Consider the following 13,608-nt stretch of genomic DNA (forward strand, 5'->3'; position numbering starts at 1 on the left):
TCTGTTTGGTAAGATCTGGTATAATATGTATCTTTCCTTCTAAAGTGCGTAAGTCTCAAAAAGGCAGATCATGTAAAGTGTCATTTCCCGTTTCATCTCCAATCTCTAATAGGATACTGACAACACAATGAGTACTCAATAAATGTGTTAAATATCTGAATAATGGAAGAGTGGGTGAGTGGAAATATTGTTCTGTAAATGAGCTGTTGAATCCCTGACTTAATTGTTTTAGAAAGTATCCTTGTTTCTTTTCCCCTAAAATAAAATAAAGTATCTCTGGGCACCAACTGTATTGTTTTATGATCCTCTTAAGATTCAAGCATCTCAAGAGGAACAGTCCTTCCATATGAAAGAAAAAGACAATGAGACTAAGAAAATAATGAGTGAGATGGAGCAATTGAAGGAGCAATTCAAAGTCAAAGACTCAGCAGTACTAAGACTAGAAATGGAAAAGCTTGAGTGGTCTGAGAGACTTCAAGAAAGTCATGATGAAGTGAAATCTATAGCTAAGGAGAGAGATGACCTACAGAGGCTACAAGAAGTTCTTCAATCTGAAAGGAACCAACTCCAAGAAAACATAAGAGAAATGGCAGCTAAAGTAGGTTTCATCCTTTTTCGTGTGTGTGTGCTTAGTATTCTGTAAGCAAATATCTTGGTAAAAACTAAACCTTTGGGGAAAGGAATTAGTTACAGTGTAATGGTTATAACGTTTTCATAAATTTCTTGCAATTTCCTTTAATAATGAAGCACCTAGAAACCAAAGAGGAACTTGAAGTTGCTCATTGTCACCTAAAAGAACGGGAGGAAACTATTGGTAAATTGAGAGTGGATCTTTCAGAGAGGGAAACTGAAATATCAAGCATTCAACAGGAATTAGAAACAACAAATGATGAATTACAGAAAAAGGTAAATTGGGAGTAAAGGAACAGTGGGAGAAAACTTAAGGGAGGTAGCTAACTGGATTACAAAGACTACTGTTTACCTCCTAAATTGTTTTAGAAAGCATACTGGATTTTTTTCCTTAAAAAATATACATACACATATATATATACATATATAAACACACGTTTTTATGTGTGTGTGCACATAAGTATATTTTTGGCTATTATTTTCTTATTATTTTTAAGACCCAAGAGCTTCATGAGAAACAGAAACAATTGATTACCATAAAAGAAAGCAGTGAAACTCAGGAAAAAATGAGTGAACTGGAACAGTTAAAGGAACATCTCAAAGCCAAAGATTCATCACTACAAAGAATAGAAAGCGAGAGGCTCAAGTTGACTGAGAAACTTCAGGCAAGTCAAGAAGAAATAAAAACCATAATTAAGGAAAGAGATGATCTGGAAAGGGTGCAGGAAGTCCTTCAAAAGGAAAGAGACCAACTCAAAGAAAACATTAAAGAAATTGTAGCTGAAGTAAGTTTCCCTCTTATAATGTTGGATATAAAAATAGTGTTAAAGTGATAATGATGATGTTCACTACTAAGTTTGATTAATTTTCCTCCAATCATAAAGGGACAGAAAATCAAAGAGGAACTAAAAGCTACTTACATTCTTCTGAAGGAGTACCAAGAAACCATTAATACAAGGAATAGTTCAGAGAAGACAGATCAAGGAGCAAATATTCAGAGAGACTTAGAAATTTCAGATACTGAATTACAGGCAAAGGTAGGTCTTGTTAAGTTGAAAAATGACATCTGATTATTGTGTTCGTCATATCCCTTATGGAAGAAAATAATACATATGTTAGACTAAAATGTAAAGATGATTACCTTCATTTTAGAGACAGTTCTTTTTCCTAAAATTTTCTGTCTATGTCATAACTTGTTTTATGATTTTCTCAGATTCAAGAACTTCAAGAAGAAGAACATCAACTTCTTAAGATGAAAGATGTCAGTGAGACTCAGGAAAAAATATGTGAAATGGGAAACTTGAAGAAGCAACTTGAGGCCCAAAAGTCAACCCTGGAAAATACAGAATTGGAGAACATAAGGTTAACTCAGAGACTCCATGAAAATCTTGAAGAAGTAAGATCTGTTACAAAAGAAAGAGATGACCTTAGGAGTGTGGAGGAGACTCTCAAAGTAGAGATAGACCAGCTCAAGGAAAACCTAAGAGAAACCACAATTAGAGTGAGTTACCATCTTTCCCCCAACTAGTAAATATGACATCGTGTCCTAAAAGAGCCACGGTTGATAGAGTTGGTGAGGTTGTAAAATTGGTCCAATCTTGGGGAAGGCTGGAGGGATGGATATATGATAATATCTTCCAAAGTTTTCAATAAGTGTATGCATTGACCCAAAAAGTCCAGTTATTGCTGTTTATCCCACACACGTTAGCACAACTGTGCAAAGATATTTGTACAAGTTGCAATAACAATAAAGCAAACCCCAAAACAGGAAAAATTCTAACTGTCCATTAGTAGAGACTGGTTGAATCAATACAGCACATTCAGACCATGGAATACCAACCCACAGGTAAAGAATAAGACAGAGCTGATTTGGAAGTATCCTGATAGAGAGAAGGGTTACGTTATACAGAGTAGTGTATCTAGAATATATTGACATCTAAAAGTCATTTAGAGGGTGAGAACTGGGAGGCCTAAGGAGGGGGGAATTTTTTTTTACTTCTTACCCTGTACCTTTCTACACACGGTTGAATTGTATTATTCTGAACGTACTATTTTTCTTTCTCTAATGATAAAGGACTTGGAAAATCAAGAGGAACTAAGAATTGCCCAAATGAATCTGAAAGAGCACCAAGAAACCATCGATAAACTCAGAGGAATTGTTTCAGAGAAGACAGATGAAATATCAAATATTCAAAAGGCTTTAGAAAACACAAATACTGCCTTAAAAGCACAGGTATTTCTACTAATATCTAAGTAACTGAGAGTTTGAATCAAGTCTTTTGTGTTATGAAACAGGATATCAGTTAGCCTAATACACATAGAGACTTACGTATTCAATTTAGAAACTATTAGCTTTTTCTCTATATCTATCTATATCCTAACTTATTGTATGATTATCTCAAGATCCAAGAACTTCAGGAGAAGGAACGTCAACTTCTTAAGGTAAAAAATGACCTCAGGGAAAATACATATCAAACAGAGGAGTTGAAGAAGCAATTAGAGGCCCAGAATTCAACCCTGGAAAGCATAGAAACAGAGAAGTTAAGGTTGACTCAGAAACTTCAAGAAAACCTTGAAGAAATAAAATCTGTTACTAAGGAAAGAGATGACCTAAGAAGGATGGAGCGAACCCTCAAAATGGAGCAAGACCAGCTCAGTGAAATCCTCAGAGAAACAAAAGCTAAAGTAAGTTATGCTCGTTCCTCTTCCCAGCGAGTTAATGTGATGTTTTCCTTACATCAGTGAACCCTTCTTTGAAATGAGTGGTACTTTTGGTGAGAAGTAACAGGATACAGCCTTTTAGGCAGGTAATTTGGTATTATTTTTGAAAATTTTAAATTCTGTAACCAGCATTTTCTTCATGGACTTTACATGTACACTTACTCAATTTTTAAGGTAAAGAAAAATATGTATGTGTGTGTATATTCATAACACACACACACATATACCATAAGGTTGTTCATTATAGCAATTTGTGATAAAAAATAGGAAATAACCTAAATGTCTATCACAAGGAAACTGGGTAGATATAAGCAATATGTCAGGATACGTGCAACCCTTAAAAAAATGAAATAGATTTGAATGTTCTAATTTGGAAGCTCAAAATAACTCTTAGGGGAAAATGCAAGTTGTAGAATAGTATGTGTATAGCACGTTTACCTCTGCAAAATAGGAGTACATTGTGGGGAGGTGAGGACAGGGGAAGGGGAAGCCGATAACTTTCTAACAACATCAAAGATGTGGAGTAAGAAATAAGAAATGTATTATTTTTACTAAGAAAATGTATCACTTTCATTAAAAAGAAAATACTAGTTAACATTAAGCTGTGTCATTGCTTTTTAATTTTTTCTAATAATAAAGGACCTTGGAAAACAAGAGGAACTAAGAATTGCTCACGTGCATCTGAAAGATCACCAGGAAATTATTGATAAACTCAGAAGGATTGTTTGTGAGAAGACAGAAGAAATATCAAATATGCAAATGGATTTAGAAAATTCAAATGCTAAATTACAAGAAAAGGTATTGAGGGGGTCATGGCGCTTATATGTTTGGATACCTGTTTTATTCCTAGAATAAAAAGTAATGCCTAAAATCCCTGAGGGATGTAATACGCTTTAGCCACGTTAGAAAACAGCTTGGTAGCTTTTACTAGCACTGAACCATATACCTGCCTGTGGCCCAGCATTTCCACTCCTTGGCTATGTACCTAAGAGAAGAAAGTGCACACTTCCACGTAAAGACATACAAGAGTGTTCACAGCAACTTCAGTCATAATTGCAAAAAACTGAAAACAACCCAAATGCCTATCAACAGGAGAACGGATAAATACATTGTGATTTATAAGTTTAACAGCAGGCAAACTGATCTGGGATGAAAAAGGTCAGAATAGTGGTTTGTTCTAGGAAGGGGCACATAGGAACCTTATGGTAAGGTAAGTAAGTGTTCTGTATTAATTCTGAGTTGTAGTTACATAGCTGTATACATATGTCAAGAGTAGTTGAGCCATATACACATAAGATTAGTGTGTAGTTATGTAAATTATACCACAAAAAAAAGTAAATCCTGTATGGAATTACACAGAATATTAATGAGTGACATGGGAAAACTGTCTTGATCGGCTTAGAAACTATTCTTTATCCTTCCCTAAGAAGCCATCTAATCCTAACGTTACGATTATCTTAAGGTCCAAGAACTTAAAGCAAATGAACATCAACTTTTTAAGTTAAAAGAAGAGGTTAGTGAGACACAGAAAAAAATGTGTGGCCTAGAGCGACTGAAGAAAGAATTCAAGGCCCAAAGTTTAATTCTGGATAAAATAGAAATGGAGAACTTAAATTTGGCTCAGAAACTTCATGAAAACCTTGAAGAAATGAAATCTGTAATGAAAGAAAGAGATAACCTAAGGAGAGTGGAAGAGACTCTGAAACTGGAGAGAGACCTACTCAAGGCAGACCTGCAAGAAGCCATAGCTAGAGTGAGTTGTGCTCTTTCTTCCTGTCAAGTAAACATGTTTTTACTGTAAGAAGTTTGAAAATAAGTGATACTGTTGGTGAAAATTTGAATGTTATAACCTTTTAGGGAAGCAGTTTGACAATAGCACTTTAAAAATTATCAACATATACATTTGCTACAGCACTTTTGTAGAAATTCATCCTACCAATATATTCACATATCTGGACAGAAATACAGCAGCATTCACTACAACATTGTTTGTGATGAACAAAATCAGAAACAATCCAAGTATCTACCAGTAAGGCACTGGCTAAGTGGTGTTCGTCTGTATAGTAGAAAACTAAGCATAAGAATGGGACACTGTTTATGTGATACTGATTTAGAAAGATGTCCAAGTGGTATGAAATTTGAAAAATAAGTGGCAGAGTTCAGCGTGTGACAGGACTGCGATGGGTGAGGCTAGGGACAGACACTTGGACTTTATGTCCTTCTGTACTGTTCTAATTTGGGGGTGGCATGGAGGTTGTTTTTAACTATGAACATGTGTTTTTTAAGATTTTGTTTAACTAGTTCATTGTTAAGAAAAGATAATGTGCCTTTATATCCTATTTCTCAATTTCTTCTAATAACAAAGGATCTGGAAACACAAGAGCAACTAAAAATTGCCCATATGCATTTGAAAGAACACCAAGAAACTATTGATAAATTCAGAGAGAGAGTTTCAGAAAAGACACCTCAGATTTCAAATATTCAGAAGGATTTAAATAAATCAAAAGACGAATTACTGAGAAAGGTATGTGTTGTTCTGTTCTTTGGGGGAATAACTGTGCCCAAAATTACTTATGGAATGAGAAAGGACATAGATACAGATATGTCAATATAGATATATATGTACATGCACTATACTATATGTACATATACATATAGACACTATCTTCCTTTCTTTAAGGAATTCTGTTTGCATTCTAACTTGTTTTATAATTATGTCAAGATACCAGAACTTCAGAGAAAAGAGCTTCAACTTGTTAGAATGGAAGAAGATGTCAATAAAACTCATAAAAAAGTGAATGAAATGGAACAATTGAAGAAGCAATTTGATGCCCAAAATTTATCTGTGCAAAATGTGGCAATGGATAACTTACACTTGACCAAGAAACTGTATGAAAGCCTTGAAGAAATAAGAATTGTAGCTAAGGAAAAAGATGAGCTAAAGAGAATAAAAGAGTCTCTCAAAATGGAAAGAGACCAATTCAGAGAAACATTGAGAGAAATGATAGCTAGAGAGAGTTCAGAATCTTCCCCTATCTAGTAACTATTTATAAGAATCAAGCTTTCTTGGAAAGGGTAACAGTGTTTTGTTTTATATTTCCTGGAAACGTCTACAAACAGTAAAGAATAATGAGGGAAACTATTAATTATAATTTTTCACACAAATAGAAAATACAGTTTTAAAAGAAGCCAAAATGATGTTATTCAGATATTACCACTTTTTTTTTTTTGGTAAGAACATTTTTTTTAATTGAAGTATAGTTGATGTACAATATTATATGTTACAGGTGTACAATATAGTGATCCACGATTTTTAAAGGTTATACTCCATTTAAAGTTATTATAAAATATTGCCTATTCCCCATGTCGTGCAGTATATCCGGGTAGCTTATTTCATACGTAATAGTTTGGTACCTCTTAATCCCCTACCCCTATATTGTCCCTTCCCCCTTCCCTCTCCCCACTGGTAACCACTGGCTTGTTCTCTATATCTGTGAGTCTGCTTCTTTTTTGTTACATTCACTAGTTTGTTATATTTTTTAGATTCCACATGTAAGTGATATCATACAGTATTTGTCTTTCTCTGTCTGACTTATTTCACTTAGCATATTACCCTAGAAGTCCATCCATGTTGTTGCAAACGGGAAATTTTCATTCTTTTCTATGGCTGAGTAGTATTCCATTGTGTATGTGTATGTGTATATATATATATACACCACATCTTCTTTACCCGTTCATCTGTTGATGGACACTTGGGTTGCTTCGATATCTGGGCAATTGTAAATAATGCTGCTATAAACATTAGGGTGCATGTATCTTTTCGAATTAATGTTTTTGTTTTTCAGAAAATACCTTTTTTTTTTTTAACTTTTTATTTTCTATTGGAGTATAGCCGATTAACAATGTTGTGATACTTTCAGGTGCACAGCAAAGGGACTCAGCCATACATGTGCATGTATCCATTCTCCCTCAAACTCCCCTCCCAGTTCTTTAGTTTTAAGAAAAAAATTGTTAAATAAAGCAGACAATTTTCTTCAGTGTAATTTTTAAAAGGGTTTTTAAACCAGGAAATAACATTATTCTCAGTGGAGAAATATTTGTAAAAGATTAAATATCTCATTTCTCTACCTCTACACGATAGAGTTTTAAACATAGGCTCTTGTTAGTGAAGTTAGAAGGAAGAAAAGCAAGATGAGTATAAAAAAGGAAGTTCTACTAATATGTCTATTTATAGATATTCAGAATCACATACCTTAAAGAACTGAACTGAATCCCTCTATAAAATTCAGACAAATAAGAAATTGTATGAAATCTATAAAAATCTTATTTTCATATTTCATTCTCATGTTCATCATTATCTCATAGTAAAGAAATAATAAAATGGAAAGCAATACCATTTGTAATCTCAGTAGAAATTTCAGACAGTTGGAAATCATCTTTATGTGGGCTCTAACTAAATTTATAGACTTAGTTCATTCAACAAATATTTATTGAACAATGTTTTATTTTGCACTTTTAATCAGAAATACAAAATATAAACAGGATATGAATTTTCTGTTCCAAGGTGCTGGAAAGAATATATGAACAGGGCTTGGAACACCATAGGTAGTATACTTGGTTTTGCTAGCATATATGAGTTGGCAGCAGTGATTCTAAGACAGAGATTTGGAAGAGTAGGAACCAGAGATATATCTAAAATCCAATTTGCAACTATAGATAGTAAAGCAACAAATCCTATCTTCAAAAAATATGTGAAGGTTTTCCAATGAGTTGAGGTCACTTTTTCCAGTGAGTTGAGGTCACTCAGCATAAGACTTAGTGTTACTGTTATTCATTTTCTGAGCATTTTTAACATTGCTTTTGAGTTACATGTGTGATATTTAATTCCATTATTGAAAAGATATAAAAATGTAATCAAAGTATATGATTAGACATTATATGTTAACATAGTTACAGCTGAAGCCTTGCTTATTTCTTTGTATCAAAGCAGAATCAACAGAACCACGAAGAGGTAGTAAAATATGAAAAAAAATTACTGTGTGATGGAAACCAACACCTTATAGAAAGCCTGAGAGAAAAGTGCTTCAGGATAAAAGTAAGTGCTCTCCTGTTAATGTTACAAATGATTATTTCTAATACCCTTCCAAAGGCCTAATGTGGAATGAATAGATGATGCTCAATATTTTTCTAAACTTTATAATCTAGTACAAGTATGTATATGTGTACATATATACGTGCATACACCACACACCGAAAACAGAGGAGTTTGTGATTTTCAGGCCTCACTGGAAAGGTGATGTTTGAGCAAATACCTGAAAAAGGTAAAGGATCAAGCCACACAGGTATACAGGGAAAGAGCAGTATAAGCAGAGGGAACAGCAAGTAGAAAGCTTCTGAGACAGAAGCCTGCCTGGTGGGTTCCAGGAACATCAAGAAGGAGGATAGCCAGTTAGAAGTGAGGTCAGGAGTTAATGGGGAAGAGGCAGGCTGTGGGGCCTTAAGCGGACTTTGGGTTTTACTGTGAGTAAGATGGAGAATCCCTTGGACAATTTTGAGTACAGAGAGACATGATCTGAGTTACATTTTAAAGGAATGTTATTGAAAATGAGTGGAAGCAGGAGGACCATTTGAAAGACTAATTTCAGTAATCCAGGCAAAGGTGATGGTGGCTCAGCCCAAAGAGGTAGCAGCGGAACTGGTGAGAACTGTTCGGATTCTGAATACATATTGAGGGTAAAGCCAACAGGATTTACTCTCACCCCTATTAGAATTCAAAGTCCCTAAAAACTTTTTTGTGTTGGTTATGGCTATATCACTTAGAAAACTTCCTGACAGGAATCAGCATTCAGTATGTGTTTCTTAAAAGTACAAATGAATGACCATACAATGCTGCTCCATGCCATAATGTGATTCATTCTAAGACTAAAGGAAGAATCCCCCCTCCAACATCCCACATTACTGAACATCTATCTAGCTTTTCCTTAAATTATAAAGAAGAGAGCTCGTTCTTGTCAGAAGCCCCTTCTATAATTTAACACCCTGAACTAAACATGTTATTTATTACATGACTGTAGCAACTTGAACTTAATGTGTTCTTCCACCTGTACTCTGACCAAGGGGTCACTTGCCTGGCTTCTCGTCATTTGTGTTGATGGGCCTAGGCTCATTGAGTATCTTCCACATGCAGGCACTGTACTGGGTGCTTTACCTCATGAGATGGGTTTTATTGTTCCATTTATAAACAAACAAACTGAGGCTCAGCGAGGAAGTTTAGTGGCTACCCAAGGTCACATAGGTAGTAAATTAGTAGAATCAGGGTTTGAAACCAGGTCTGACAAAGTGAAACTTGGGCATAGAAGCATTTTTACAAATATAATTTTATTTCCTTTAAACTATAATGTCTATATATTTTATAGGTTGCATAGATATAGATATTATTTAATATTTGATCCCCTAGGAAACTTTGTGGCAATTATTGTAGTCTTCATTTTGTAGTGGTGAAAATGACTCAGTGTTTCCCCAGTCAGCAAGTGGCAGAGCTAGAACCTGAAGACAAACTCTGATAAAAGGTTAGAAAACTTGGATTCTAGGCAGATAATAGAAATATGTGAAGAGGCTCCACCAAGTTGACATATAACTAGTTTGATTCTTAGTCACATATCTGCTCACTTACACTGCCTTCTGTACATAGAGGCCAGCATTCAGCCTTGAGCTACAATACATACTAGATTGAATTCACTCACATTTCTCTTCAGACTTTGTAAATAAATGCTCCTTCAAATCATGGATGTTCAAAAGACCAAAAGAAAATGCAGCAAAATGATAACAATGGTTGCTTCTGGTTTTCTTATATTTTTTTAAATTCTTTTAAATTTCCACAATAATTTCTATAATCCAAAATCAACAATAAGAGTTCGCTTTTGTTTATAAACACAAAGGTCAAAATTTATTTTTCTCCTACAAAAAGTATTAAAGAATTAAGTTTTGTTGCAATTCTAGGGCTGAGACTATTTCTTGTTAAATTAGAATGAATTGGTAAATTGAATAAATTCTAATTTTCTTTAGGAGCTTCTTAAGAGATACTCAGAGATGGATAATCATTATGAGTGCTTAAATAGATTGTCTCTTGACTTGAAGAAGGAAATCGAAACACAAAAAGAGCTTTCAATTAGAGTAAAAGCAAACCTCGCACTTCCATGTCCACAAAGCAAGCAAATTCAAAAACTTCTCACTGCAAACCAAAGATGTTCCATGGAATTTCATAGAGTCATGAAGAAACTTCAGGTACCATCTTTTTTAGTAATATCTTTGTAAATATCACTATAAATTTCCATTACAAACTTTAGTGTTTAAGTCCTGCTTTGAGAGTTGACATATTTGTTATTTAGTGTATTTACTACTGAATTAAAGATTATGTGGGTCTAAGAACAGTGTGTGCAAGATCCTTAATGCACCTAGGACCTGTTTATTCACCAAAACCTGAGCTTTGCCTATGGGCCTAGACACTGTCCAGGTGTTCAGGAGACGAGTATGAGTAACATCTCAGGGATCTCCTAGTGAGTTAGGCAGACATATAAACAGGTAATAAGTGTAGCGATAGAAGTACGTTTAGATTATATGACATACCAGATAAAAAGTTAAAGAAGATAAGACTGTAGTAGAAGACAGACTCAAACGATAAAGCTTGGAGTTCATTTTGTAAATGAGGCAGAGCCACTGGACAGTTATTTTAAGGTGGTGGCTGTAGCATGATCAGATTATCATTTTAGATACTTCACTGCAGACAAAGAAGAAATGAGTTTGTGGAGGATAAGCCTAGTGGCAGAGAGAAGAGATAAGAGACAGTTACAGTGGTCCAGATGAGCTATTATGAGCGACTCTACTGCTAGGGAAGGATTCATAGGAATGGAGAGGACAGACGAGATTAAAGAAACATTTGGCAACTTAACACAGTAGTTGGTGTGATTGGTGGTGGAGGTACAGCAGGGAAGTTTAGATTGAGTCCCAGGATTTGGGTTTAGCCAGGTTAGTGGGGAGTGGTACCATTAACTGAGATAGAGAGGGAAAAGAGATTAGGTGTTTAGTTTGAGATGTTTTGAGGTAGAGAGAGATACCTAAGACAGAACGTCTAAGAAGGGAGACCAAGCAGGCATTTAGTCAAGAGTCTGAGGCTTGTCAGGAGAAAAGTCAGGACTAAAGATAAAGATTTGGGATTCATATAGGTGATAGATCGCACAACATGTGTAAGGTCGCCCAGAAAACATAATAGAGGAATAAGAGTTTGGGGATAAGTTCGGATAAGATCCAAACTCCAGAAAAGATAGTTCTCCAAGAGACAGTAGCAGAAAAGAGCAACTCATGGGTTCAAGGTTAGGAAAGTCAAAGTGACAGAAAAGAACCAGGCAACAGTGCTATTACTTAAGTCAGTGGAGGAGAGTACGTCAAAGATGAAGTAGTCAAGAGTGGCAGATGCTTCAGTCAGCTAGAATGTGGACTGAAGAGATCTCAATTTGTTGATAATAGAGCTCACTGGTGACATCTGTCAGAGCAGTTTTAGTTGAGTAGTTAAGGAAAAGGCCAAATTATAAGAGTTAAGGAATGGTGGATGTTAAGGAAGTAGGGAGCTGGTATCTTCCCTTCCTAGGTAAATTGCCCCTTACGCCCTGATATTCTTCCATAAACCCTGGCAATCAGATATCCAGAACTTATTGAGGAGATCCGTGAAGCATATGGCATTCAAATTACTGTCACCTTGGGCTTCCCTGGTGGCGCAGTGGTTGAGAGTCTGCCTGCCGATGCAGGGGACACGGGTTCGTGCCCTGGTCCGGGAGGATCCCACATGCCACGGAGCGGCTGGGCCCGTGAGCCATGGCAGCGTCCGGAGCCTGTGCTCCACAATGGGAGAGGCCCGCGTACCGCAAAAAAAAAAAAAAAAAAAATTATTGTCACCTTAAAGCCAGACATCTAAATATGCTTGACAAGTAAATCTTGGGACATGTCATACCCATTTTGGTTACCCAATCAAGGTAGGCAGAAGATGTTGAAAATGAATCTCAGGTATCTAGCTGGGAACTGGGTGATTGATGACATAATTAACCAAAAGGGGGGTAAATAGGCAAAGGTGGGTTTCTAGGGAAAGGAATCATGTGCATTTTATTTATTTTTTATTTTTTTTTCATTTTAAATCTATTGAATTTGAGGTAACTGTAGGACATCCATGAGGTATATCCAGGGGCAAATCAGAAATATGGAACTAGATGGAGGCCTGGAAGTTATTCTCCCAAGTTGCTGGGAAGAGAAAATTGGGGATAGAGGGAGGCTCTTTCCTTCTCCCTCACTTACCAGAGGATATAGATAATAAGAGATGCCATCCTGCCTCATAGTCTCAGGGGTTTAAAACTTCATCTAAATGTGGTACAAGTTTCATTTCCCAATTTGTTTAATGTTTTTCTGCAAGTATGTGTTAAGCCATGTTACAAAGATAAAGGAAGAACAACATGAATCCATCAATAAACTTGAAGTGGCTTTTATTGATGAAGTGGAAAAGCAAAATGAACTGCTAATTAAAATACAGCACCTTCAACAAGATTATGATGTACCGCCCAAAGAATCAAGGGACCTCAAATTGAGCCAGAGTATGGATCTGCATATTGAGGTACAATTTGTTTAAAATGGGTTTAATTAGATTTCAAGCCTTTTTATCAAGTAGAAAAGTACCTTTTCATATGTTTAGAGTCATTTTTATTTACCAAAAATTAAAAATCAGTTGCAGAATGACAGCTGGCCAATTGTAAAGAGTGCCAAGTAATAGTCTAGCCTCCTTTCAGAACCCCAAAGATACAGAAAATAGATGTAATAGCATCAAGTGGGAATTCATGGAACCCCAGAATAAGTTTCCGAATGCCTTCTAAAACTTCCTAGATCTGTGACTGGGAGTCAGAAACATTTTTCTTACAACTCTGCATGAAGTGTCCTGCTCCCTCTCAGCAGTAGGAGGCTGGCATTCAATTCCCAAAACCATGTACAGCCTGTTTTATGCACAGAAAACTACATCCAGAAACAATTTATATTTTGTGATTATTAGTCACAGTTTTATAGTTTTGAGGGATTTTAATTCTAACATGCAGATTTGTAGACGTGCCTCCATTATAGGCTATACACCAAAATTTTATTATCAAATAACTAAAGTTTTAAATTAGAATTATATTTACAGTACTTCAAAATATTAAGAATAAGAGTTCAATAAGGTGTTTTCCC

The 13,608-nt window shown here is 35.5% G+C and overlaps 1 protein-coding gene across 6 annotated transcripts in view; it reads left to right on the top strand.

The window, feature by feature from the left end:
- Positions 1 to 13,608, top strand: part of CENPE (centromere protein E) — a 77,924-nt gene that overhangs the window by 40,706 nt on the left and 23,610 nt on the right. For 2 of the 6 annotated variants that reach the window (XM_022567065.2, XM_089911623.1), the window contains 13 exons: positions 314 to 598; positions 748 to 906; positions 1,128 to 1,415; positions 1,515 to 1,667; positions 1,844 to 2,131; positions 2,705 to 2,863; positions 3,034 to 3,315; positions 3,991 to 4,149; positions 4,814 to 5,104; positions 5,717 to 5,875; positions 8,339 to 8,446; positions 10,417 to 10,635; positions 12,809 to 13,006. In XM_022567065.2, coding sequence (XP_022422773.2) covers positions 314 to 598; positions 748 to 906; positions 1,128 to 1,415; positions 1,515 to 1,667; positions 1,844 to 2,131; positions 2,705 to 2,863; positions 3,034 to 3,315; positions 3,991 to 4,149; positions 4,814 to 5,104; positions 5,717 to 5,875; positions 8,339 to 8,446; positions 10,417 to 10,635; positions 12,809 to 13,006 — 2,748 coding nt within the window. Of the gene's footprint in view, positions 1 to 313; positions 599 to 747; positions 907 to 1,127; positions 1,416 to 1,514; positions 1,668 to 1,843; positions 2,132 to 2,704; positions 2,864 to 3,033; positions 3,316 to 3,990; positions 4,150 to 4,813; positions 5,105 to 5,716; positions 5,876 to 6,073; positions 6,366 to 8,338; positions 8,447 to 10,416; positions 10,636 to 12,808; positions 13,007 to 13,608 lie in introns of all 6 variants that reach the window. The other 4 variants (XM_089911622.1, XM_089911626.1, XM_089911625.1 and 1 more) reach the window with 3 other exon arrangements.

Source organism: Delphinapterus leucas, chromosome 5 (assembly GCF_059928025.1).
Source record: "Delphinapterus leucas isolate spDelLeu-1000000601 "Yukka" chromosome 5, BTC_Dleu_Yukka2, whole genome shotgun sequence".
Taxonomy (NCBI): Eukaryota; Metazoa; Chordata; class Mammalia; order Artiodactyla; family Monodontidae; genus Delphinapterus; species Delphinapterus leucas.